Below are 26,652 nucleotides of genomic sequence, written 5' to 3'. Positions count from 1 at the left end.
CTCTGTACCTATGAGTGAAAGGGTCTTGAGAAGGAAAGGAAATCACACTAATCCCAAGAGGGTAAGGAGGTTACCCCACCTCCTATTCTGGTGCTCTTGCATGTGAATGTCTTGCCCTGTCCATACCACCAGCCCCTTGGTGCTCTCTGCATGGTCTGTGTTTAAACTCTTAGAATATGGGGTGGAAGGAGAACTAATTGCTGATTCTACTACAAAAGCAGCATTTCTAGCACTTCTTTCCCTTTTTTCCCCATCCCAAATTCAGATCCAGGTTTAACCTCCAACAAGACACAAGGTAGGAAGAGAGAAGTCCTTTATAGATCAGTTACTGCTGCCAGTCATGATGTGAATGATTTTTCTTGTAAATCCTTTGAGAACATTCAGGCTACCCTTGTGTCCTGTTCTCAGAAGCAGACAACATATTTAGTGATATTGCATCCTAAGTGGTCTCTTGAGTCCCCAAATAACCTAAATACAACTCAGAACATGCTTACACTTCTGGATATAAGGTGGTGAGAGGCCAATCCAGACCTGCATTCTTCTTCCTTCCAGATACACTTTGCACGGTCACCCCTCCTGCCTATTCCTCTGCTGCCCATCTAAATGCTGGGCCTACTTTGCTGTCAGGAGGTCTTTACTTACAAAGCCAGGACTCGAGGATTCCTACTCAGTAGATAAAAAACAAGTGAGGATGATGGACTCTCTCCTGTCGAGTCCCTGCTGACTGTAGGCAGCTTCAGATGCTCCTCTCCCAGGCTATATAAGGCCCTGATACATAAGAGGACAGGGCAGTTTTCTAACGCCTGGAAAAGACTATTTTAGTAAGGAAAGATGCTCCCCATTCTCAGGGACTTTGGAGATGTTAATGGTATTCACAGTTTTTCGGTTTCTATGACAAAACTTTATTCTCCCAAGTATACCATGTGGCACTCCTTCCCTATGGGTTCTCAACCTTGGCTACACTTTGGAGTCACCTGGAACTTGTTAGAAAATACAAATACCTGAATCCTGGCCTCAGAGATTCTGATTTAATTTATCTGGAATATGGCCTGAGCATCAGGAATTTGTAAAGTCAAGATGGTTCACATGTATAGCCAGGGTACATTCAAATGTATAACCACTGCACTAGACGTGGTCTGATCCAAACATTGTCTGGGCTTGAAAGATGGCTGTACGCATTCTCACCCCACCTCACTTCCAATTCACCATTGTGGCTATTACTTTGAAGGCTAGAAGTTTAGCTCTGCTTTTAATAATATACTTTGAATACCAAGATTGAATGGGCTTTAATCTTATAATATGTCCTATACAGGTTTATCTTTTGAACCCATTCATCTCATTTCATTTCAGTAAATGTGTGCACTAATCATGTATGTGAGTGTGCCGTTTGTGTCCTATGTGTAAGATAAGGGGTCATTCACAAAGAGATTCCAATCTGGTGTATTCTGTTCTGCTATAATATAAACTATAGGATGTAAAGAGAGTTTAACGTCTCCCAAATTAGCAAGAAGGGACCACTGTGTCTCTTTGCCACAAGTTTCAGGTTTGGGCCTTAAATTTGTAGAAACCAGAGGGGAGCAATTGTGTTTGACCAAATGCCATCCAAAAGCTTATAGCTTAGGGCATTTTGTGTGCTGATTCCTCTAGTGATTTCATGAGCTTTGAGAAGCTCGCCCAGGGAACTTTCAGGGCACAGCCATGTTTTTCTTGGCCTTCTATATGTGTGTGTGATGGGGGATGTTAGGCGGAACTGTGTGTTTACCTGCTTGATCATATTCATGGGAAGAAGTCACAGCTAGAGAAGCACAAGGCGTCCCAAACAACCCCTCATTACATGCAGCTATGATGCCATTTGTCCCTGCAGCCTGCTTATGGAAAAAAGGTCGTTGCCTATCTTGAGATTCAACTAGGGCATTGGGGAGACAATGAAACCTTCACTTCCAAGCTTTTAGTTTGGGATTCCTCATCAAGCTTGTTTTTTGTAAAGGAAGAGAGACATGGAAGGGTCTTAATCTTTGTTCCATACACAAAATGAACATCTGACTTCCCTTTTTCTCTAGCTACAGGATACGTCCTTGTTTAAGTATGATTAGAAAGGTAGTGAGACAAGGCAGCTTTTTGGTTGAGTGACTTTTGTTATGTATGATAAGAACACAGGAATTTTTGGTTATACACTGACTTTTGCTATAAATTAGCAAATACGGTCCTAATTTCCCCTGAAAAGTAACAAGAATGGGATTTATGCCCTTCTCTGGCAGTTATACCTTAATCCAGAGTAGTGACCCTCCTCACTCTGAGTCCTCTCCTAATAAAATAAAGTGTCTCTTAATCCTGCCTTTTGTCCCCCTTTAGAAGAAAATTTAACTGCTGACAGCTTTGATCAGGCGTGTTGGACTTGTAGAAAGCCTAAAGACTTCTCTTTCCCTCAGAATAGTTGGGAGGTTAGCTTAACAAATTGCACACTAAGAATTCATGTAGGAACCAAAATGGCTTAACTTTGGTGCTTAATTGAATTCTTATAGGCAAGATCATTTGCTCTTTCTCTGTTACATTCCTGGAACGTGCCCAGGAAAGCTCACCCTGGGGCGCCCATCAACTCTCTTTCTGTTTTGCTTTACCCCTCACTGAGATCCAGCTCCCATCATGAAGTTTCTGTCAGGCACCTGCCCCCTCCACTTTAGTGTGGGGACCAAGTGGCCTGGGCCTACTCACCCTACCTTGACAGAGGAAGAAACTAAACACAGACACAACATACTGCATGTTTGCATGGCTCACAGGGAGTCCCTTCCATCTCACGTCTGTGAACTAATATCTCTTTCTCTCTCTTCCTTTCTGTGTTTTTCTCTTTACACACTGTGTAGCTGCCTGAAAATGCTCAACTTGTGGTGAGTCCCTCTCTCCAGTCCACATGCTAGGGGAGTGGACCAGACTGGGCTGGGATTGGCAAAGCCAAACAGAATGCCTTAGGAACACTGAATGGCTTTCATAGGCCACCTTTGCTAATCACCCAGACTGGGGAACTAGATCCACAAGGTGGGGATGGGACAGGCCTGTACCTAGGAATTAATCTATTCCTTCTTTCCTTTCAAACCCACCTATTTGCTGCCTCCTCCTGTCAAAACAGTATCTATCCCACAGTATTCAAAATTATCTCTTCATTTTTAGCTGAATGAATTTTTTTCTCAAATTAATACAACCAGATGTTATCAGACAGAGAGGGACAGAGTAGGAGGATACAATTACTATATCAGTTTACATTATTCCTCACAACCCTAAGGACAGTTGTTGCCAGATAATTTCATTCTGCAGCATGGTCTCTACCTGGAAATGAACTGCTTTGGGAAAATTGGTGAGTTTTCCTTTCGATTTGGCTAGTTCTTTCAGCTGTAGAATATGAGTCTCTCAAAACAAGAGAGCTCAGGGGAGAGATGGACATTTTGTTGTTATTGTTTTGGGTTTTTTGTTTGTTTGTATTTTGTTTATTGTCCTTTTTTTTCCTTTCTGTAAGAGAGTATAGTGGGCCAAGGGCTGACTTGGCCAATGAGTTATTGGAGCCCTCTTTTCCAGGTTCCTCGAATGCATTCTTAGGAACAATATGAGGTACTTAGAAAGGGAAACCCTAAAGAATCCATGTTTGGTGAGGCACATTCTTGCTATACGACAGAGCCCTCTTCACAGCTCTCTTCCTGAAAACTGCCTGTGAACTTCCTGCTCCTGAACTAGTTGGTCTCTTGCAGTCTGGAATTGTAACTCTCCTACATTGTCTGCATGCTTGGGGTCATATTCTGTGTGGTGATAGTGGCCTGCTGGCCTCTATGACTGCCTTGTTTCTATTTGTCTTCAGTGACTGGGTTGGGCATTGGTTTCTGAACCCTAAGCCAAGTGGCCTATGGGGTTTCCCAGGGACAGGGATGTATTGAAGGTAACAGTTGGGTTTTATGGAGATAGAATTTGTAGTCTTACAGCATCAAGGAGTAGTACATTGGGCCTATTTATTTAGCAAACATTAGTCTGTGTAATCTGACAGTGCTACAGTCTGTTTTTCCCTGTGAAGTGTCAGCCGTGTGATTCTGATTACAAAGACAAGGCCTGCTGTGTGCTTATCCAACTCATTGCTTGGAACTCTAGGAGATCCCAAGGCCTCCCCCAAAGAGCTTAGGTACCATCTCACTAGAGAGATAAGGCATACATACTTGAAATGACAAGTGGTTCTCCAGGGTACTTATGTAATTGTTTCTTGATAGGTCACTGTGGACAGGATGGTCAAGGATACTGTGGAACTTGAACCAGCTATTAGAGCAAGGGAAGAGTATACAAGTACAACAAAGAAGAAAACAATATTAAAGGAATAGGTGAAGGGAGAGAGCCAGAACATAGTAAGAAAGCAGGGCATAGTCAGAGGACGTTATCCCTTGCACCAGCCATGCCACAGCCCTCATCACCCCCTTCTGGACTAGTCACTACCTGAGCAAGAGGTGTTCCCTATTCCTAAGGCCAGGAGTAAGGAGGGGATACTCAGGCTTAGGGATGTGCCAGGGCTACTACTGTTGCTCAGGAGGCAGCGCTTGGAGGGCTCATAGAAAAGGCAAATAAGTGGCTCAGAGGCCTGGGGGAAGAGCATTTGGTGGCTTGTGAATAGGGAGAATAGATTGATTTTCACTCCAGCATGTTAAGAACTTCTGGTCAACCAATCAAAGAATCAACTGGAAGGAAACCTAAGACCCAAGAAGAGTTCATCACTGGCCTTCATCTTCTTCCGATAGTAAGATCTCTGTATGGAATCAGTCAGTTTGGTCTGGATTTGACCAAGTTTAATGGGTCCTGTTGCCAGTAGTCACCACAGAAACCAAAGAGTTGAGCAGATTTTGGAGTCCGATTCCTTGTGGGTAGAATTATTAAAACCTGCTACTGCTAAAGCTTTAACTACAGTAACCAGAAAAAATTAATCTGGGGCTCTAAACCACAGCTCACACTCTCCAATCAGGTGAACAGCGTTGCACATCAGGTTATGATACGCTTATAAGCGGACATTAATTTCTTATGACTTGCTTCGGAGGAGGTAAAAGAAAAGTCCTATCACTTGAGATGGACTAAAACAGTATTTCAAACTTTTTTATGATTGCTCTTATTTAAAAACACAAACACAAAGTCATCATCTTAACATCCTCTAAAAAGAGTAAGAATAGATACTGGCTTAAATGTTAGTGATCCCTCTAAAAGTCATGGTTAATAGGGAACAGGTACCTGTATTGAAATATTGGTGCTCCCATGATATTTAATTTGCCTTGTTTAATATTAATTTCAGGACATTCAACTTGGAAAATGTCTTTTTTCTAAACCATATGTATACAGAAAAAGATCATTTTCTTGAGTCCTTCCTCAGGGATACCATTGAGGACTGTTTGAAACAATCAAAACTGTTGCTCATTTTTACATAAAAGAATGTATTCAGCCTGACGGGCATGGCTCAGCAGCTGAGTATCGACCTAGGATCCAGGGATCAAGGTTTGATTTCCGGTCAGGGCACATGCCGGGTTGCGGGCTCGATCCCCAGTGGGGGGCGTGCAGGAGGCAGCCAGTCAATGACTCTCATCATTAATGTTTCTATCTCTCTCCCTCTCCCTTCCTCCCTCTGAAATCAATAAAAATAAATTTTAAAAAAGAGAATGTATTCAGTCTCCAAATACACACTATACTTTGTTTAGTAACTGTACTCAAACCCATTAGTAGTACTTTACAAATGTCATTAATACTCTTAGAAAATCTTAAGACCTTATTAAGATGCTATTTCCAAAATCCATGTTTGATTCATTCAGATATGGTTAAAGCCCATTATTATCTGTGTAAATGTCTATTTTTGCATTCCAAGAGTTCTTCGAATTTTTAATAACTAGTCCAATGGGTGTAGGAAATACCAAAGGGACTGACTGAAAAAGGAGGGAATCTTAGCTAAAGTGGAAAACTTAGGGATATAGGAAGTAAGCAGCAGTTCTTTATTTCCATATGAATATTCCTGGCAGTAAGCCTGGAAGGATTGGGCAAGCAACTCTAAGATAGTTTTCTCATAAAAACTTTTTTTTCAAGGGTCCGGCAAATCTGTTATACTTCCAACTTTACTCCCCTCCATCATGACTCATTCACTACCTTCTCATTTCCCATGTGTCAAAGTCCTAGAAAGGACATATCTTATGCACCAGCCATGCCACAGCCCTTATCACCCCCTTCTGGACCTGAGAAAGAGGTGCTTCCTGTTCCACAGGCAGGAGTAAGGAGGGGATAGCCAGGCTTAGGGATGTGCCAGGGCTATGGCTGTTGCCCAGGAAGCAGCACTTAGAGGGCTCATGGAAGGAGCAGACCCAACCACCACCCTAAGCAGGGTCAGTCCTGTAACCCAGGCTGGCACAGCAGCAGCAGTGTCTGGAAGCTAAGTTGAGGAAGACCTGCCACCAGATGCCTCCTGGTGATCAGCTCCTGGGCCGTGGCATCGATCCTCTCAGAATGAAGAGTGGGCTGTGCCGACTGCAGTCAGGATATCTGGGCTCCCAGTTCATTAGAGGCAGGGCTTCTGCCTATCTAAGTAGCTGGGTGGGGGCAGGGATGGGGAGAGAGAATGCTTGTTTCTTCCTTGGTGTAGTGGTGTGATTCTCCTAGAGTTCCAAACATCATACTTCTGTGGGGTTGGTTTGCCTCAGTTTAGCCTCCATATTGCTGACCACTGTAGCTGCATTAAATTTTTCCCTCTCTCAAGGGGCAGACAGTGTGGCCTGTTGTGCAACCCCCAGACCCCCAACCTTGGTTCTTTGGAAAGATGGGATGTGTGGGTTGGGTGCTACACTAGGAAATAGCCGCCTCCATCCTCCTTCCAGAGGTGCTTGCCTCGGCCCCGCCTAGCCTGCAGCGTCTGGACCATTGTTTGGTAGCTGCACATGGAAGTGAAGCAGCTTTTGCCTTGGCTTCCCTGGCAGACACTGCCTACTGCCTCCACTGTCGCTGGTGGACTGCCCTGTGGGTGGGTGCCGGGGAGAATTCCACACCCTGCAGTAAGCAGAAGCAGGCAGAAGTCTGTTGGAGCTGCAGGCCTCTGACACTGACTTGCAATGTTCCTTGTGCTCCAGGTGCTGCTGTTTCTTTAAGAGGAAAAGGAAGAAGACTGCTCAGCGCCACAAGTGACCAGTGCCTCCCAGGAGTCCTCAGGCCCTGGGGACTCTGACTCGATTGCACCTGCAGCTCCTGCCATTTCTCATTGGAAAGGACTCCTCTGCTGGGGAGGGTGGAGATCCAAACCAAAAAGAAAACGGATGCCCCCAGAAGGAGCCAGTGTGGGCAGCCAGGGCCCAGTGGGTCAGTGGCTGTCCCTACCTGCCTAAGGCTCTGAGCAGGTCCCAGAGCTGCTGCTCCTCCACTGCTTGCCCTTGGGGCCACCTGGTTGACTCTCCTTCCTATTGTTTACAGTGAAGGTGTCATTCACAAAAACTCAAGGACTACTATTCTCTTCCCTCCCCTTAGTTTACTCCTGGTCCTTGCCCCACCCTCAACCCTCTCCAGTACTAAAGCTAGTGAGTTGAAGGCTTTGTCTGCTGAAGGAACTCAAGAGGCTGGGGGTGTGGCCAAGAAGGTAGGAGGAAGATGGCAGGCCTGAGCTGGAGAAGGACCTTCTCTACCTTCCAGGGGTATCTGGCAGTACAGCTTCCTCTTCCTCTGTGCCTGCGCAGCCTCCATCCCCAACTGGCCACGGGGTGCAGGTTACTCCCTCCCTCCTGTGAAGTTACACTGTAGGACACAAGCTGTGAGGAATCTGCAGTCTACTGTCCCTGTGTGTTGGCATTCTTAGCTTTCTTGACAAGCGAACTCTATTCTCCAGTCAGTAGTAGAACAATGCAAATTGTTCTGAGAAAAGGAAAAAAAACCTGACTTTATTGCACTTTTAGTTTTTTGTTTTTGTTTTTTTAACAGAAAACATGGCAGATGCATATTGTGTCTGGTTATATTGGTAGTTTTACTTTTTTTCTGTTTTGAGGGGGATGGGGCCAGCCAAGCCATTCAGAGAGAACATGGGTCCAGAGGACATTCTCAATGGAAAGAGTTGGGTCTGCAACACCCAGAAGAGAAGAAGCCAAACTCCATGTCATTCTGAGAAACACTCAGGTTGGCAAGGAAACATACTTGAATTTTCATTCATCTTCTCAGCTACTGAAGAATGTCCCTACCAGAGCCTCTTGACCTCATCAGCCTGCAGTTTGGACAGCCTAGCTCTCCAGCACATGGGATGAACCAGCCAAGCCAGACTGTGACCAGGAGACAGTTCATCCCAGAGAAGGAGATAACTTTTAAAAATCTGAAACATCTGTTTCCTCCACTGCCAGGGACTTCCAACTAGATAGCCATGTGATTTCCTTAGTGACTTTGGGGAACAAAATTAGTGATGAAACCGCCACCATCATATTGCCACTAGTGGACAAAAAGAGGAGGAAAGTGAACCTGCCTTTCAGCTGCCAAAGGAAACTCAGGATTTGGCATCATAGGGCCAGGAAATAAAATTGGTATGTACTGTCTGCCCCAGTAGCTGAGTTAGAGCATTTGGGCTGGCCTGCCTTATCAGAAACCAGGCACCTGCAGATTTTCTCCTAGCAGGTCCACAGCAGCAGGCTTAGGACTCACTACATGGGGCTGGAGTGAACAGGAGGGTAAGATTAGTTGGTGCTGGAAAATTCCAGGGGAAAGGAGACTGAAATAAAAGCTCTGAAATTATCCTCTCAATTGGATATAGACTCCTTCCAAATAAGATGGCCATTCATCTAGAGCATGTTCTCCCAGTATACTCTCTGCCTCTACACCACCACCATGGTATAGTCACATGACATATTGCCATGAAGAGTCTTGGTTCCTCATTCACTGCTTTAAAAATTATTAATGTATGGAGTTCATCTTGTGCTCAGTTTTCATTTGAGTTCAGTGGCTTATCCAAACAGTGCTCTCTCATTCCAGATGTGATAGAGAAAGGATTGTTTACATCAGGGAATGAGGTCTTATATCTGGAAGTAGAGAGAGCTAAGCTTGGAGGACAGTGGCTGGTGACTTAGTCTGGTGGTTCTGGGAACACAGAAATCATTGCCTCTGACTTGAGGTGTAGGGCTGTCTTTTGGACTAGAGGGTGTGGGGATACTTTTTGTAGTTGGCATTTCCTGACAAGTCCCTTGATGAATGGAGCAGAAATAGCAGTAGCATAAAACAGTTACTGGGTTTCCCCTGTTCCATCAGGCCTTGCCAGGAAATATCATTTCCCTCGCTTCAAACTTGCTTAGCTTATATAAAGATTGTAATCTTCCATTTCTTTAAGAGAAATTTTCCTGTATACAAAACTAAGTGGCTGGGAGACTCAGTGTCACACCCCTTCCCCACAAGGATTTTGAATATTGGGATTTGTTTCCTTGACATTATCTAGTGGTTAAGGTATAATCACTGAAATTTACATAGTTTCTCAGTTGGTATTGAGGCAACACTAACTTCCTATATAGAAACTTTCTCATACCTGTATAGAAAAAGCCTTGCCTCTCAAGGGAGGGCAAGGGGAAATGGTGGCAGAACCTGGAGCCTCTTGGCACTCCACACCCCACCAAGTGCCTCCTCACCCCCTGCTTCCACAAAAAAAGCAAAGGCAGTGACCAGCTTGGCTGCAAGGCAAGCAGCTGGGTTTGTGACTTTTTTGGTCTTAATTTTTTTTTAAGACTAGCTCTTGAGGGTTTGAACCTGAACAGTTTTGGGGGTCCCTCCTAATGCACTGTTTTCACTCTGCCCCCTACAATCTCTGCTAGATATTTGATTTTCATAACAAAGGTGAAAGCCCTGGGTCCCTCTGTCCTGCAGGGTAATGGTGATCCTTCCAAGGTCATTGGCTCTCCAAGGCAGTCCCAGACCCTTGAGAAATTCAATTGTGATTTTCGTTAAAATTTTAAAAATGAGTACCTAAGGAGTAATTTGGCCATCAGTTCCATCCCCACCTGCATATCAGGGCTCCCTCTTCTACTCTGTTGCTATAGTTGCTTAGCCAGGGCCTTGGGGTTGGGCACTCCCTGCAACCACCACCTACCCAAATCCACTTGCTCTGTAGTTTTTGAGCTTTCTTCATTTTACGACCTAGGGATCTTTTTCTTTTGGACTGATGCAATTGTTTCTGAGTTAGCATTAAGCACTAACAGCATCTGTTCATGAAAAAAAGAAAAAAGTAATATTATACCATTGGGAGTTCTCCCAAGCCCTGCAGTCTTTAAGCATTGCATCCTGAGCAGATTGAGGCAAGCAGGTCAAAATCTACCAAGGCATAAAGGGTCTGTCCCTTGTGACCAGAGCATGACTTGTGTCTACGAAGTCTAAGCATGTAAGGGTTGATCACTTGCTATACACACCTTGGTGTTTCCCAGTGATCTCACTGCAGACTGGTCTGCAAGGATGGGTACTGTGTGCCAGCAGCAGTGTGCTTTTGTGACTGCCTTAACACCTGCTTGCAATTTGGGGTCTGTCTAGGAGTAAAAAGGTCTAGAAAGGTACAAGTCAGGTGACTAAGTTGGCCTCCAGTTAATGCTCCATTTCACTTCAGAATGCAGGGGCAATAGGAGACAGCAGGATCCTGGGTTTGCTGCAGAAGTGTTGAGTGCCTATTAATTCTCAGTGAACTCCAGCTACATAGAAACAGCCCCTGCCATTAGCCAGAAGAGGTGTCCTTTGCCTCTATAGTAACGTCCATCTCAGTTCACTGGAAATGTACTCTGGTGGTACATGTTCAGTGTTGATTCTCAGTGTTAGTAATCACTTTCAATGTTAGGAATATGCAGTGATGGTGATGTTATGTCAGAGTGGTTACTAAAGATCATAGCCTTAACTTTTTATGCAAAAGATATAACCCCCTCTCAGTGAGCAAGCATGGCCTGCATTTTTCAAAAATAAGTACTTCCATGGCAGCCTAGAAAGCATCTTCTCAAAAGAACTTCATCATTCTGATGCATCTCTACCCGTGTCCCAGTTACCTCTTCCCTATTCATAGTTAAACCTGTTTTCCATTCCCAGTGAGTTGCCCTGACGTTATCTCCAGTGTCAGAGCCACCACGTTAAGGCTAGTTTCTCAGACTGGGTGGGAGCCTGCAGCGCCATATATAGCCAACATTGCTTTTGCCAGTTCACTGCCACCATCCCCACCATTGCCCCAAGGTGGGAAAATTTCAGAAGCCTTTAGGGAGCCAGGATAACTAGGCACACCGTCTGGATTGGCCTGTAAGTAACAGGCAGTTGTCTCTGGGATTCTTGCTTTTGCCTATACCAGGGCTTCAGGCAAGTACCTTCCAGAGGTTGATGGACAGTGACACTCAGTCTTCCCCATAATGGGATGGTAGGAATCACAATAGGATTCCTATGGTTTTGTTTTCTTGGGTTTTCTTTTGGGGGGTGGGAGGAATGTATCTGAATAAGAGGAAATCTGTGCCCTTCTGAGGACTTGCAGAGTTTTGAGCAATTTTTAGCCGCAAATAAGAAATCTTGGAAGTCTGGTTAAGCAGTCTTAAGAACACGTGTGCCCTAACTCCTTTTGCAGGTGACTGAGTGCAAAAGAGTAGATTTCTTCTTTGTATTCAAAATAGTAAGTAGGTTCCCTGGATATAGACAGTAGTAGACGACATATTTCCTCAGAAACAACCAGGAACTCCACTCCAGTATTTGTAGATCAGCTTACAAAGGAAAAAGTGAACGTGTACTCCATATATTTCTAGTTTGATTACCAAACTTGATGTTATTCCGTAACCTCAGTTCAGTGGACAGTTTCTTTTATTAGTTTCCTTTATTACTCACAATCATCTTTCTGGTGCCATCACCACCTTCAAAATCTCAGCGCACAGAGTTATCCATGGTAATAAAGGGAGGTGCAGTGCAGTCATCCCAGTAACACACACGAGAGTACAGCTGTCCTGACTGCCTCTCCCCACACATCCCCTCCTCCAGGGCAGCTGAGGCATTTTCAGTGTTCCTCTTCATGAGCTCCAGACCAAATCCCAGGCCAGCCCTTGCACGGAAAGCTTTTTTAAGAGGCTTATCAATTTGTTAGGAATGTCTCAGGAAAGATGAGCCATTTCTTTGGGGGGAAATATATTTACAGATGGTTGTGTGTGATTGCATTTGTATGCTTGTATGTGTGTGCTCATTCGTGTGTATTTCACTTCCATAAAAACTCAGCCCAGGCTGCTGGGACCATGTGTTTCTGAATTATTCTAGGAAGCAAACAGGTAACAAGTGAGCTTCTCAAATTAGTGTCACAGCAAGCTGACTCTGGGAATGAGCCCCATTTATCAATCAGAAGAATAAACAGCAGAAAAGATAGGATGAAACCAAAAATACTATAAACCCCCCAATGGAAAATAATGTTGATTCATCAATTCCCATTGGATATATTACATGCTCTAATTTATTATATTATTATTTTGTTTGTTTCTTTAATCTTTGCCCATTGTACTTTTAAAAAGATGTTGGGATGTTGATTGCAATTTTTTAAGACTAGATAATGTATAAATCAGCTGTGGAAATCAGTTTTAATTGATGTGTGGATGTGTCTGATCATTGTTAAATGCCTTATGTTTTTTTTAACCTGTTGTTTTAGATGTGTAATGTTTCATAAACCCTGGCACTGGTCACAAAGCTCAGCTGTGAAATGAAACTTGTAGTATTTTTAAACATGAATGTCAATTTCAAGTGTATTTGAAATGATTCCTCCAGGAGAGAGATTTGTGACATCATTAGGAAAAACTCCTCTGCAGAGGAAGTAGCCTTCTTTGGAGAAAATGGAAAATGGGTCTTGCTGTGTTATCTCAAGTAGCCCATTTCCTAGGGCACCATGGAAAACACAAATGTGATCTTTAAGTATACCTCTTCCCCAATTTGGGGAGGAACGGATTCAGTTTGCACCCTTTTTGTATGTAAAATAAAATGTCTTACCTTTCTTGGCTAATTTTGCTTGTGTGTTTTGTCTGGTTTTTATCTCCCCTGACTCATTTGTAACTAAGATTCTGTCTAGGACTACCTTTGATATGATTCAAGCCTTTAGTGAATGAAAATAATGTCTGATACTTCGACATTCATTAATTTTGGCTGAACATTGCCTTCTATTGTGGGTCACTTTAAATATTCCTGCCCTGGCCAGTGTGGCTCAGTTGGTTGGGCATCCTCCTGTGCACTGAAAAGCTGCCAGTTCAATTCCTGGTCATGCTCGATCTCTGGCAGGGAGTGTGTAGGAGGCAGCGATAGATGTAATACATCAATGCTTCTCTCCCTCTCTCTAAAAATCAATAAAAAATCTAAATAAACATTCCTGGCAGGATTTGGACATTTACCACTGACATACTAGTTCCAGTATCCTTGTGGTTCTTAGATAGTGGAACACCAGGAAGTTAGGACCTGCTCTGTGGAAAAACTTTGAAATAGTTTTATAATTCTGCTCCACTAATGTGGAACATCTATACAGACAAAGTACAGCTGATGTGCATTGTAAACTAACAAGGGCATACATTGGCCACAAAAACAACTGCCAATCTGGGCATGATTGGCTGGTTGCAGTTTTTTGTTTCTTGTCATTTCAATTATTACTTAAGGATTTGTTTTTTCACTGGTAGGCAAGTAAGAGCAGAAAAAACACGCTTAAGATCTTTATGAGAGGAAAAACTTTGTTCACATTGAGAGCATTTTATCCAAGCTTTTTTCTTTCACAAGTGGTGGGGAGAATGTTGTTTTTATGCCATTTTAGCATTTTTTCCTTGTGTTGAGAAGGCTACTTTGAAAATATAGTTTGGTGAACATTTTTCTCAGTGGCCTAGGTAGCAGCGGAAGACCTGTGAGTGGGGGAAAAGGCTTCACAGACCCAAAGAATTAAGGGGAGCAGAGTTGTTTGGAAGATCATCTTTGTCAGTGCAATGATTTTATCTAGAAGAACCTCCACCTGATTGAGGTGGTCTGGATTAAGGTGTGAAGATTAGAAATAGCAAGTGTTATTTGTGTTTATGTGAGAATTGTCTGTTGAAGCTCTGCAGCCAGCCTGCAGTGACTTCAGTGTAAAGAAGGACAAGTTAAAATGCCAGTGGCCATGCATAACCTGAAACTTAGGTCAGCACCTCATAGAGAGACAGAACTGCAGAGTTTAGCTATAGAAACAGCCATGCCTACGTACAATCTTGGCTGTGAAGACCAGGGATTTCTATAATGATAATCTTTAAAATTAGTTTTAAAGATGTTTAACAACATCATAGGTCCACGTTTTGGAAAGATGTATTTTGGGGTGTAAGGCTGACAATACTGAACTACATATGCTGTAGACTGGAACACCAAGTGTATGTGAAGACCTGAAATAGTGCTGGAAGGGCATCTAAAAACCATCCCTGACCTTCCTGAAGGTTTCTAGACAAGGGAGACTAAACCTCAGGCGGTGGCATATATTATTTCCCATCTCTGTGCGAATGGGACACAATGGCAACCATTACTTGTTGAGCTCTGCAGCAGGTTTGGGGGAGCTACAGTATATACAAAACAAGTGCAACACAGTCGTTACAAAAAATGCAGTTACTTGAGAAAATAGGTAAAAGAAGTTGAGAACAGTATACTCGATAGTCATATCGCTCTTACATCGATTTCTCTCTAAAAATCAATTTTAAATCGTAAAAAAAAAAACACCCCAAAAAAACACAGTATACAATAGAGTGTGCATAGACTCAGGAGCACAGAAAGATTACAGAAGGGAGGGGAAAGTGACAGAACGAAGTCAAAACGTACCGACGTTCTGAAGCAAGTTTTGCAAGGAGCTGTAGAAGGTCACACTCCGGGTGAGCATACAGGTGCCCTGAGTTTTTGGGAACTACCACACCCAAACCCAATTTAGCGGACGACCCGCCTGACGCCGGGCAACCGCGAGCACCTCCCGCCCCTGCCCACGCGCCCCCTAAGCGCTGCCGCCGCCCTCCGGACGGCTCCCGCCTCCGCCAAGGTGGAGCGCGCGCCCGCGTGCCGCCCCGCTCGCTGGGTTTTGTAGTTTCTTCAGAAGCCCAATCCCCGCGCTCCCGAGGGGGCGCCGCCTTCTGCTGATTCTTTTCCTGTAGGTGGGCATTAGCGAGCTGGGGAGCCAATGGGGCCGCGGAAACGTGGCAGCCACCCACGAGCCCGCGTCTGCGTCGGCCCCGCGGGCGAGCCGGGCTCCGCCCCCCACGGGGACCTACTATCAGGCGCCGACGCGGAGGGGGGAAGCGAGGCCGCCGCCCTCCTAGGAGGCCCGCAGGAGCCCCGGCCTCCCCCGCGGCCGGCTCGGTGGCGGCGCCGGTGCCCACGCCGCGGCGCCCGCCCCTGCTTCCGGCCCTCGGCTGCCCGGGCCGCGCTCGCTTCTCGCGGTGGATGCTACGCCTGTCGGAGCGGAACATGAAGCTTCTCTTCGCCGCCGCCCTGGTCGTGGGCTCCGTCTTCTTCCTGCTGTTGCCGGGACCGTCCACGGCCGATGAGAAGAAGAAGGGGCCCAAAGTCACCGTCAAGGTCCGGCCTCCCTTCTCCAGACCTGCGGGGCGAGGCCCGTCCTCCGCCGCCTGGGGTTCGCCTCGGCGCCGCTGGTCGCTGGTGACCGAGGCCTTGGGGGTCCCGGGGCTCGGGCCTGGGCGCCCTGGGCTTTGGCTCAGCCCCTCCCTAGTCTCCGGGCTGTGGCCTCGCGACGCCTGGACGGTCCTCCCCCATGCAGACCAGAGAATGACCCGGACCGTCCCCGAAACTCCTGCCCTGACCCAGGAGTTGGCTCCCGGGACGCGCTGCGGGGCCGGGACCGTCAGCCTCAGAGAAGTCGGTTTGCAAATACCTCGCAGGGCTGGCTAAACGGTGCAAGATCACGTCTGCCAAATCGTGAATCCGTTCTCTCCTTAGGTCATCTTTTAGCCACTTCCAGTTACAAAGCACCGCGATATAGTTAAACTCGGGTGGTGTTTTTTGTGTGTTTTTATGTTACTTTCTAGAGCCTGGGAAGATTGTTACCCTGCGGTCTAAGGAGAGTATAAACATGTTTTCTGGGAAATGGGCCTCAAATTTTCATTAGATTCTCATAAGGCTTTTGTCACCACCAAAATCATATTCAGAAACACTGCTTTAAAATAAGGCTGTTTTCTCTGCCATCCTCAGGGTAGCTTGGGCCCTTCTTTCCTGAGCAAGACCTCTTTAAACAGGCTAAGTTTAAAATGCTCTTTTTCGCCCTGGCTGATTTGGCCCAGTAGTTAGAACGCCCGACTGGGGACTGAAGGGTCCCGGTGGATTCCAGCCAAGGGCACGAACCTCCTCGGTTGCAGGCTCAATCCTGGCAACCAGTCGATGTGTGTCTCTCTGTCTCTCCCACTCTCTGAAAAGCAATGGAAAAAGTATCCTCGAATGAGGATTTATAAATCAGTCAATCAATAGAATGCTCTTTTTCCTCAGGTGTACTTTGATCTGCGAATTGGAGATGAAGATATAGGCCGGGTGGTCATAGGGCTTTTTGGAAAGACTGTTCCAAAAACAGTGGATAATTTTGTGGCCTTAGCTACCGGAGAGGTAAGTGCCTAGAGTGGAGGGAGTCAAATTCAAACCACGTAAAGTTGGCAAGTAGGGCTGGCAGCAAACTGAATGTGTAGATCATGGCCCATCTATAGCAGTAGCCCTGAGTACCAACTAACTTGGCAAGGTAAACCCAGTATTATCATGTCTTGAGTTTTTTAAACTGAGTCCAGACATCTAGATTTATCTTTAAGACATTGCAGTAATCAAAGAAAGCACGTCTGTGGAAACTATAGTCTGTGGCCTCTGCACTAGAGCTTTCTCTTAAGAGTAAGGGGCCCAGAGTTTCCCAGGTTTTAAGAAAACAAGAGTGCCTCATTTAAGAAAGTTTATATTCCAACTTTTCATTGGGTCAGCAGGTAACCTTTTTTTTGGCGGGGGGGGGGTCAGTTTTCTTGCATCTGTTCTTATGATTAGGAAAAAATGAGAAGGAAAAGGGAAAAGGCAGAGGCATTAGGTGAACGAGTTATAAAGTCTGGGAATGGTATAAAAGCAGAAGAATGTGTAATCTAGCCTCCTGGCTCTGTGTGCTCCGAGTGTGGCCTGCTAGCTCAGTAGCATGTTGAACGATGACTGGCCTGCAGTGATGTCTCTTCTGTGAGCATGAGCCATTGTGGACTGGGTTCCTGCCTGGTGCCTCATATCACCTCCTCACCTTCTTTTCCCTTTTTCTAGAAAGGATTTGGCTACAAAGACAGCAAATTCCATCGTGTGATCAAGGACTTCATGATCCAGGGAGGAGACTTCACTCGAGGAGATGGCACTGGAGGTAACCTGGTCCTCTGGGCAGAGGGCTGTCAGTGCAGCCTCCCAGGTGGGAGGGCTGGACTGTGTTGAGTAGACAAGGCCTCTTCCTTACGCAACTCCAGAAGCAGGCCTGTCACCTGCATTGAGACCATCTGCACCTTTGTAGTACAGAGAACCGAGTACAAAGAAGAGGGAGTAATGGGGGTCAGGTGGATGTAAGAGGATCTCACCCAGCTGGCAGACTTGCCTGTCCAGGCCTACAGCCTTGGTGACTTCTCCCAATACCTCGTGGCGGGAGGGGAGCAAAGTGAAACACATGGGTAGGTGATTCTAGGTCAGACATGCAAAGCCTGTGTGGACCACCTCAGAAGCCCCAGTGAGGATAGAATTTGCTTTTCTGGGCAGTCTCCCAGCAGAGACTACTTGGGAAGAGCTGACTGAGTCTCCCCTCTGCATTACCTGTGAACAGGACAGACAGGCAGAACCCTTGACTAACCCACAGGTCTCACCATACTTGGGTGCATAGCCTGCTGTCCCCTCAGACCGCATCTGCAGCTCACCCCATCAATGAGTATCTCTCTGGCCAGGCTGTGGTGGGTGCTGAGGACACAAAAATCAGTGCGGCAGCAATTCCCTTTCACTCCAATACCTGAAAACTCACAAATTGGCCATAGTAGTCTTTAGGACTCAGGCTCTGTCCTCAAGTTCCCATCTCCGTGGGAAGAACTAGGAGAAGACACTGGGCAAGGTACATAAGATGTTAGTAGCAGCAGGCAGCAGGCAGCAGTGGAGGCAGCGGCCAAGCAGACATAATCCAAAGTGCTGTCTGTGTTCATGGAGTCACAGTTGGGCATGACCCGGTGCCTGGTGTCTACCACCTCTTGCTTTGTGACAAGTGAGTCATCTGAGCTTCAGTTTTCTCTTGTGTAAAGCAAGTGTAGTAAGAGTTATGGATGCTGTGAGGGTTGGGTGAGATCTTGAGTGTAAGTTCCCAGTACATGGTAAGTAAAGTTGGCCACTGCCAAAGTGCTGACAAGCAGAGGAATCCCCTTGGGCCAAGGTGATCAGGAAACGGCCTTGTGGATGTGAGGAAAGGTTTGAGCAGGGTCCTGGCTAGGGAGAATATGAACCGGCAAAGAGGCATGATTAAGCTGTGAGCCCAGCTGTGTTCTGCCACAGGTACTTTGCCAAAGGTGGTGTCAAGGAAATGGAAGTAGAGCACACTGCTTTGTCCTACATGGGGCGAGGATCTGCCGAAAACCTGAGTGGGGGGAAGACAGTCACAAAGGAGTCTGAGGGAGAATAACATGGTGGCAGGATTCAGGCTGCGGGAGCAGGGACAGGCAGACTGATGAGGGAATTGGTGTTGTCCCTGGGTAGGGTGATGTGGGCTGAAGCCCCAGGAAAGGATGGCCTAGTGGGCATGGGCAGAGAATTCGAGAGCCAGACCCCCTTGGTTTGCGTTGCAGTTCTGCTACTTCCTAGCTTGGGTACCTTTAGCCTCTCTGACCTCAGTTTCTTCATCTTTGAAATAGGGTTATTAGACCTTGTCTCATCAGGTGGGTTTTATGTATAAAATGCTTGCAATTGTTCTCTGGCATGCGTGCACTATTACCACTGAGCAGTAGCCATTATTGCCCTGTGGGCAGCAGGAATGGTAAGAAAGAATGAACAAATGATGGGGTGGGGGCAGCAGTGTGAAGAAAAGTTGGCAGAGAAATTTACTGATGTCCGGAGGGAGAGACTATGAAATATGTTGAGTTTAACATGAAGAACTATCCCTTTATGTTTGGAACTCCTTGTATTTTTGGAAAGTGATTGTAGTGAAGGATGTAGATTTGGGGATTGTCTGCAGGATTTAATGCTGCAGTTGGTTGAGGCTTACAAAGAGGATTCTCTCTTTGTAAGGGAGGCTTTTAGCTGGCACCCCGGCCAGGAGTAGTTGCACAGCAGTGGGGGAGACCAGTTCTTCTGGGTGTGGGACTGAAAAGCAGGCACAGGCTGGGACACCCCTGCCCCCCACCCACCAGAGTCTAGAAATTCTTGGTTTTCAGTCTTTTCCCACTTGCTACAGGTGTATTGAAGAGGGAAAAAGGGTTTTGAAAGGTGTTGGGTAAAACAAAATGAAAATTACTTTATTGCTGGGTTTCTCGGGGCCTCTAGTTCAACTAGCTCATAGTGTGAATCTCTGGGAAATGGAAAAAGGAGACAGCACTTAGGATCTCTGAAACTGTGTCTGCTCTGGGCTCCCTTTGTCATATTCCCCTGACCCTTATGGAGGGACACTACACACATACATTGCCACCTTTTATTTTCTGTTCACTCATTGATAAGAAGCTCTTGACTTTCCAGAACCCAAATGGCAGTCTTTTGTGCTTTCAGGAAGAAAAGCTGGTCAGCCACAACATTCCTCCTTTTCTGGAGGGTTCATACCTCCCCCCCTGCCCCTGCATCCTGCACAGCACCTCTCCACCAAAATTCCTCCATGCAGGCCTCAGGCCATAGCCAAGGCTAGTTGTTAATATGTGCCTCATTTAAAAGCCATAAACTACATTCTCAGAGTAATCCATCACGTGAGCTATTCTCTAAATCAACAATCTGTCAGCATGGTTTGGCGCCACAGGGTAGGAGGGGACAGCTCTTATACCCCTGTACTCCATTTAAACCTGGCCAACCTAGCTCCCCTGACCTACTCCTTCTTTCTTCCCAGGTAAGAGCATCTACGGTGAACGCTTTCCCGATGAGAACTTCAAGCTGAAACACTACGGGCCTGGCTGGGTGAGCATGGCCAATGCCGGCAAAGACACCAATGGCTCCCAATTCTTTATTACAACGGTCAAGACAGCCTGGCTGGACGGCAAGCACGTAGTGTTCGGCAAGGTTCTAGAGGGCATGGTGAGTTTCAGAGATGGGGGACTAAATCTGGGCAACCCTCACCAGGGACGTGACACACCCACCCTCCCTCTTCTTCTTCCTCACCCTTTGCCTAACCTGAGCCATACTTTAGAGATCAAATTGTTGCATCCTCTTGTCAGAGCTGAGTTCTCCTTGCCCTGGGTTGGCACCTGGCCATGATTCTGTTAGGATATTGGTGCCTCCAGTTTTGTAGGCTGTTGGTCACGGGAGAGTCTCATTCCTTCCCAGTCGTACACTGGGGCCTGTCTCCCTTGAGTGGCGAACCTCCTGACCCACCCTGCTTTCTTGCTTCTGCCTTTCCTCTCCAGGAGGTAGTACGGAAGGTGGAGAGTACCAAGACGGATGGTCGGGACAAGCCCCTGAAGGATGTGATTATTGCAGACTGTGGCAAGATCGAGGTGGAAAAGCCCTTTGCCATTGCCAAGGAGTAGGGCTCCAGGGACCTCTTCCTCTTGAGCGACTGTGTTTGGCCCTGTTGCCCTCTCCAAGGGTGGTGAAGACAGCCCACCACAGGGCTCTGTGCCACACTGGCCCTAGTGCTGCCATCTGACAGAGTGGACCCCTCCCCTCACATTCCACAGGCCCAATTTTGTAACAAACTTCTACCAACGCTGACCAATTAAAAAAAAAAGGTGGGTTTTTTTTATAACCTATGTGTGGGCTAGGTTCTATAGCACCCCTGCCCAAGTCTACATCCCAGCCTGTCTGGGACTCCTGTGGCAAGGGGTGCTTGTCCCTTTCTTGGGCTCCAGCCTGAACCTTTTCCCCAGATGCTACCCCACACACTGGTGAACTTTTGCTTCTAAACTTTGCCAGCTACTATGCCTCAACCTTTGCTTGCCCCTCTTGGTGTAGGTGAAGAAATACACCTGTATCTTTTCATAGCCTACCTCCTAAATTGACTCCTCCCTTTATCTGTATCCTCTGTTGTCCATGCCCTGGAGTGCAGAAATTCTAGGAACCTCAGCCCCTCAGGCAGTGAAGTTCAGAGCCTGGTATGGGTAAGTCCTGGATCCAAGCCAAGGGGGACCCAGCCCATGTCTTTTATGGGGCTCACAGGACTGAGGCATATGACTGTCTTGGCAGGTGGTCCAAAGGCCCCTGAGCTGGTCAAGGCATCGGTGGCAAAGGTGCAGGGTGATAGGGAGCCTCTGACTGGGTGTCAGCTGTGCTGGTGCTGAAGCCGTAGAAACCCTGGAGCACGCCATTTACCACCACATTGGGCAGAGGTTCTGGGACAGACGAAAACAGGAAGGGGAAGGGGGTGTGGGACGGCCCTAGCCTCAGTTGTGCAGCTCCCTAAGCCCCTGCCAAGGCAGCAGGTAACAGTTGGTCACCTGAAATCAGGCCTGGGCTTCCCCTGTTCACATTAGCTTGGTAAAGCCAGGCTCACATGATCCTGAAGGAGGGCAGTAGGAGGGAGATGCTGCCTAGGGGTCTTGGGAGCTGAGAAATGTCAAGTTCACCCCCACCCTCACCCTGCTGCCTGGGCCCTAAATATGGGTTGTAGATCAGAGCCAGCCCCTCACCTGGAGGTGAGATGCAAATGTAGGGATCCATGCAGAAGCTGACAACAGGCCGGTGGTGCAGCTGCGAGCTAGGAAGCAAAAGGGTCTTGAGCAGTGGAGGGTGAGGTGGGGCAAAGTCTCCTATTGGATAGAGACTAGGAATTGAGATCACCAAGGACCCACAAGGAAAAGGTGAGTGGGCAGTGGTCTCGAGAAGCACCAACAGGAAACCCTGGGCCAGTAGGCAAGACAAGCCAGAGGCAGCAGACTAGCCTCTTGGCCTATGGCCACCAGGGGGCAGTGCGGGCAGGAATGGGCTTTAACTTGCCTGCTGTCCCTAGGCAGGAACTCCCCCAGAGCTCTGAAAAGAAGAAGAGAGTGTGAACTGCCTGGGGATGCCCAAGGGAGCTTGAGGAAAGGGTGGAGAAACGGAAGATGAACTTCACCTCCCAGGGGACCATTGCTTCTATTTGTAACAAGCTCAGTTCCGGAGGTGGCTGAAGTAACCAAGGCTATATAGAAAACAGCCCCTCCACCAGGGGCAAGAAAGCTGATGAGGGTGGTCATGTTTCAAGGTGAAAGAACCAGGCTCAAGCCTGGCAGATGTGAGAAGGAAAAGGGTTTGGCCTCTAAAACCTTCACCTGCTTGCTGCAGAGAGCCCCTTTTCCCCAATATTGGGGCCCTTCATGCCAATCCATGGTCCCTAGAGATGCTCACCCCCAGCTGCTGGCCCTGGGATCTGTGGGGAAGTGCCGAAGACTCAGGAATTCCAGTAGCTCCTTGGGCACATCCTGGTTCAGGTACAAGACACCCTGGAGAGGAGGACAGGAAACCTATATCAGTCACAGCTATGTGACCCAGCCCAGTGCAAAATGAACACACAGGTGCCCAGCCAAGATGATTACGAATTTCAAGACAGCCAGAGTTAAACCAAGCTCAGGGCTTTTCTGAACACTGGGCCGTGGGTGACTACACAGGTGTATGCCCACGAAGCTCCCTGGCCTGTGATCTGGCATCCCTGTGGGGAGGAGGGAGAGTCCCTGCCCTACATCCTCATGAAGTACAGGATCTCACCCCAGAGGGGAAAAGAACCAGCTTTCATGGAATTGGGACCACCTGCTTCCTCTGTAACCAGGAATGAAAGTTCAAATTCAAATGAATTCAATTCTGAAATTACTATTCAGAAAACTGAGGCTTGGGTAGGAAAAGTCATGCCCAAGATGTGCGTCCCTCCTCATCCCGGGCCCCCACACCTCTCTGGGTCACACCTCTAGTCCAGCAGGCTGGGGGGCAACAGAGTGAGACCCATGCCTACCTGGATATAGGCCTCCAAGCCCTGCCGCCGCTGCTCCAATCCTCTGGTCCTCCAGTTGGGCAGGCGTTTCGAGGGGAATTCGGGCACTTTGTACAGTTTCTTGATCTGCCAGGAGGTTACCGCAGTGCGATCACAGTGTCCCTCCCGACTGAGCCCAAAGCTCACTTCACCCTAGCAAGAGCCATCCCCTACCTCCCCCTCTCCCCACCGGGTGAGTGTGGTTGGGACAGGGGCGAGAGAGGACGGGATGGTAACGAGGGTGGCAGAGGCGGGGGCCGCAGCTCGTATGCCCGCCTCCCAGGGGTCGGCAGGTCGGCGGTGCCCCCTCACCCGCTTGTGCAGCGCGTGGAACTCGCTGTAGCGCCTCGGCACCGTGTGTCTGCGCCCGCGGAACCGCACCTCCACTCGGAACACCTGCCGGGCGGGCGCGAGCAGGCGGGTGCGCGTGAGTCCCCGCGCCCGGCGACCGCCCCCCCTCCTGCGCTTAAAGGCACAAAGCGGCCTCGGAGAGCCGCCGCTCCCCGGGGACACTCCCCCGCTCCCCACACTCGGGGAAAGGGGCGAGCACACCTGCCCTCCGCTCTGTGCAGCCCCTCACGAGTCCGGACCGCCGTCTGCAGGGCTGGCAAACCCAAGCGCCCCGAGACCTTCGGCAGGCTGTGCCCCGACGGCTGGGCCCGCCGCACTCGGACGTCCCAGCCCGGAGCGCGGGATCCCCATTGCGCTCGGCACCGGCGGGCCCCCGCGCCCCATCCTGTCCATTGCCGCCGCTCACCATGTGGCTTTTCTCTGGGCTCTGCCTGGGCGCCTCGGCCTCCGGGCCCACGGACGGAATGTGAACTTCCAGCATCCGCGCCCCGGCCCCTCCTCGCGCGGAGCTCAAAGCCCGAGGCCCCGCGCTGCGCACAGACCCCGGCGGGGCGCCCCGCCCCCACGCGGCCCCGCCCCGGGCGTTCCTGCGCTCCGCCGGGTCTTGCAGGGGACTGATTAGGCGGCGAGCTGGGCGGCGGGCGCCGAGAACCGCCCCCTGGGCCTGGTGGGGTTGCAGTGCGGGTGGGGACACTTCGGCAAAGAGGCTTCTGTTTGCCAACGTTCACTGAGTGCCCACTGACGGTCAGGAACGCGGGTGAGCCAAAATTTCACCTGCTCTTTGTTAGGCACCTTGCCTAGGCACCGCCACCTGTGGGCGCCGGGCATGGAGGGGGCGGGGCGCCTACCTTGGGGCCGACCGGGGGCGTTCCTGGCGTTCCTCACGCCTACCCCAGGCTGCCCTAATCCCCTTCCCCCCACCTTCAGCCTGCACCCTGAGAGTGGCCGCGTCCGGTAAGGCTTAGACCCCATCTGTTTTGTTTGGTTTTTCATTGATTTTTAGAGAGAGATCGATTTGTTCCACTTATTTAGACGTTCACTGGGTTGCTTCTTCTATGTGCCCTAACAGGAGTTCTAACCTGCCCCCTCAGGACGATGCTCTAACCAACTGATTACCTGGCCAGGGTCCCCATCTGGTTTTGATGTCCCCCTCCATCCATAAGCCCCTTAATTCATTCGGTGTTCTGCTGTTTTTGTCTTTTAAAAAAATCCATTCTTCCTCCTTCAGGCCCAGTTTGCTGGGAAGAGGCAGTTTAGGGACGTAGGCTCTGCTTTGGGCGACCGACAGCTTGGATTTCCCAAACTGCGCAGGGCCTGTGCTCATCTGCAAAATTGGGATAATATGCCGCTCCTGGGATATGTATGAAAACTGAGTGAGATGATCCCTGTTAGGCCATCAGCAGACAAGGTGTTGAGAAAATGTCAGCTCCTGGGCTTGTCCGGGAGGTATAGGTGGGTGGTGTTGGTGTGCAGGGAAATAGACGGAAGGTGACCTCCGGGCAGGGTCTTCCTGGGTATGTGGCAGGATTTAATCCATAACTCTCACTCCCTGTGATAAAACGGATCTCTGCTCCTACCTCTCGCCCCCCCCCCCCCCCAGCCAGGAGGGAGCTATTTCATTCAGTAGAGTCCACTCCATTGACTTCTCCTACAGAGGCCTTGGAGGGTGGTGGAGGCAGGGATGGCCCTGCCTGCAAGGGCTCACACCTTGCCCGAGGCCTTGTGGTGGAAGGAGGAAGCAGAGCACCTTTCTTAGGGAGTGCGGTTGGGGAACCTCCGACTCACTCCATTCTGAACTAGTGCAGAGGTGCTTCTGAGCTGGAGCAGAAACTCTCCATTCCCAGCTTTGCCCCCACAGAGGCTGAGGGAATGATCCCAAAATGGGAAAAGCAAGTCTCCCCAATACTATGTCCCACACTTTCATCTTCCAAATTCCATCCTCACAAGGGCCCTAGAATCTGGAACTCCCTGGAAGGGAAACGATCCACCGTAAGGAGAAGTGCTGGGGTTTCATTTCCTCCTTTACACTCTGGGGCCCCCATCATTCAGGTTTACTGGTGAGATGAGTCTTTTATTTTATTTTTTTTTAATCCTCACCCTAGGATGTTTTTTCCATTGCTTTTTCAGAGAGAGTGGAAGAAACACTGATGTGAGAGAGACACATTGATTGGTTGCCTCCTGCACCCCCCCCCCCAATTGGGGCTGAGGATGGAGCCTGCAACTGAGGTATGTGCTCTTGGCTGGAATTGAACCTGGGACCTTTGGTCTACAGGCTGATGCTCTAACCACTGAGCAAACCAGCTGGGGCTGAGTCTTGTCTTCTTGAAGGAAAGATTTACATCAAGAGACAAAGTGTAGAAAAGCAAACAAGAATTTATTGCCCACAACAAAAATATACTCAGGACAGTGAAATAAGGAAGGGCATAGAAGCAGCCACAGGAGAGCCTGGGCTGGGCTGCCCTGGCTCACTGGGAAGTCAGAGGAAAAGGGGGCTTTGGAGACAGGTTCAGGTTAGCCCCCATGAGCTGCTGCTGCCCATTGCTTTCCCGGTTGCAAGTCCCATGGGATTCCTTAGAGGTTAGGGGATACATGCCTGTCGGGGAAGGAGAGGGGGAAGGGAATGGCATGGGTGTGTTCCCTGGAGGGAGAGCACCCTGGGACCTTGGTTTTTAGGGGTTTTAAAGGCTGAGTGTTTAGGGGAAGTCTTAGGGGAGAATCAATAGAATATTTATCAACTTTATGCTAATGTACCAAAAATGAGATTTATTCTCTTAATTTGTCTGTCCTTGGGTGTGGCTGGCAAATGGCACTAATTGGATTTCTGTTATCTGTCTCCCTGAGTAGAGTGATTTAAGCTATATACCCTGTGGTTGGAGAGGAGAGTGAAAACCATTTATTCTCTTAGGTGTCCTTAGTTTAGGGAAGATAGGATTTACTAGGTGGCTGCAAACTGCTGTTGAACTTAGTTTCCCTATTCTGCTTGTCCTGGACTTTTCCTAGCTTCTTACTGTTCTGTAACACAGGGACCCTGCTCTGCTTGTCCTGCTGTCCAGAAGTCTTCTTCTGGGACCTCCAGACCTCTACATTTCTTAGTTATCCATCCTAATGGCTGCTTTCCCCTCTGTCTCTATTTCTACCACCTGGAAAACTGCCAGTCTTCAAATGGATCTCCCTGTTTTTCCATGCCTCCCTCCATACAAACTCCATTTTCTACT

At 48.3% G+C, this 26,652-nt stretch overlaps 3 protein-coding genes across 8 annotated transcripts in view; 2 read left to right on the top strand and 1 right to left on the bottom strand.

Annotated features, from left to right (window-relative positions):
- The window catches only part of CSNK1G1 (casein kinase 1 gamma 1), a 133,003-nt gene extending 125,057 nt beyond the window's left edge, over window positions 1–7,946 (top strand). For all 5 annotated transcript variants that reach the window (XM_081121640.1, XM_081121636.1, XM_081121638.1 and 2 more), the window contains one exon: window positions 7,116–7,946. In XM_081121640.1, coding sequence (XP_080977766.1) covers window positions 7,116–7,170 — 55 coding nt within the window. In that variant the 3' untranslated portion in view covers window positions 7,171–7,946. The remainder of the gene's footprint in view (window positions 1–7,115) is intronic.
- A 7,318-nt stretch (window positions 7,947–15,264) lies between these two features.
- PPIB (peptidylprolyl isomerase B) lies at window positions 15,265–20,888 on the top strand. The gene is made up of 5 exons (XM_081121622.1): window positions 15,265–15,543; window positions 16,465–16,578; window positions 17,257–17,350; window positions 20,039–20,223; window positions 20,553–20,888. Exons 1-5 carry the CDS (start codon window positions 15,409–15,411, stop codon window positions 20,673–20,675), a joined length of 651 nt encoding a protein of 216 aa, XP_080977748.1. The 5' UTR covers window positions 15,265–15,408; the 3' UTR covers window positions 20,676–20,888.
- SNX22 (sorting nexin 22) lies at window positions 19,625–24,002 on the bottom strand. Of its 2 annotated transcripts, XM_081121599.1 has the most exons (7): window positions 23,844–23,943; window positions 23,399–23,482; window positions 23,069–23,173; window positions 22,471–22,565; window positions 22,081–22,113; window positions 21,774–21,841; window positions 19,625–21,476 (listed from the first exon to the last, which is right to left on the bottom strand). In XM_081121599.1, exons 1-7 carry the CDS (start codon window positions 23,916–23,918, stop codon window positions 21,355–21,357), a joined length of 582 nt encoding a protein of 193 aa, XP_080977725.1. In that variant the 5' UTR covers window positions 23,919–23,943; the 3' UTR covers window positions 19,625–21,354. The 2 variants fall into 2 exon arrangements, with proteins under 2 accessions (XP_080977725.1, XP_080977726.1); XM_081121600.1 differs by lacking the exon at window positions 22,081–22,113 and having other exon boundaries at window positions 23,844–24,002.
- Window positions 24,003–26,652: the final 2,650 nt, after the last annotated feature.

The sequence above is a fragment of the Miniopterus schreibersii genome (assembly GCF_964146895.1).
Source record: "Miniopterus schreibersii genome assembly, chromosome: 1".
In the NCBI taxonomy this organism is placed as follows: Eukaryota; Metazoa; Chordata; class Mammalia; order Chiroptera; family Miniopteridae; genus Miniopterus; species Miniopterus schreibersii.
The sequence above is the reverse complement of the archived record's forward strand: the minus strand, read 5'-3'. Positions and strand labels throughout refer to the sequence as shown.

Coding starts and splice junctions, on each gene's coding strand:
- PPIB (XM_081121622.1), top strand. CDS start 15,409: ATGCTACGCCTGTCGGAGCGGAACATGAAGCTTCTCTTCGCCGCCGCC. Junction 16,579..17,256: donor TGGCCTTAGCTACCGGAGAG/GTAAGTGCCTAG, acceptor CCCTTTTTCTAG/AAAGGATTTGGCTACAAAGA. Junction 20,224..20,552: donor GCAAGGTTCTAGAGGGCATG/GTGAGTTTCAGA, acceptor TTTCCTCTCCAG/GAGGTAGTACGGAAGGTGGA.
- SNX22 (XM_081121599.1), bottom strand. CDS start 23,918: ATGCTGGAAGTTCACATTCCGTCCGTGGGCCCGGAGGCCGAGGCGCCC. Junction 23,174..23,398: donor TCCACGCGCTGCACAAGCGG/GTGAGGGGGCAC, acceptor ACCTCCTGGCAG/ATCAAGAAACTGTACAAAGT. Junction 22,114..22,470: donor CCCAGGGCCAGCAGCTGGGG/GTGAGCATCTCT, acceptor TCTTCTTTTCAG/AGCTCTGGGGGAGTTCCTGC.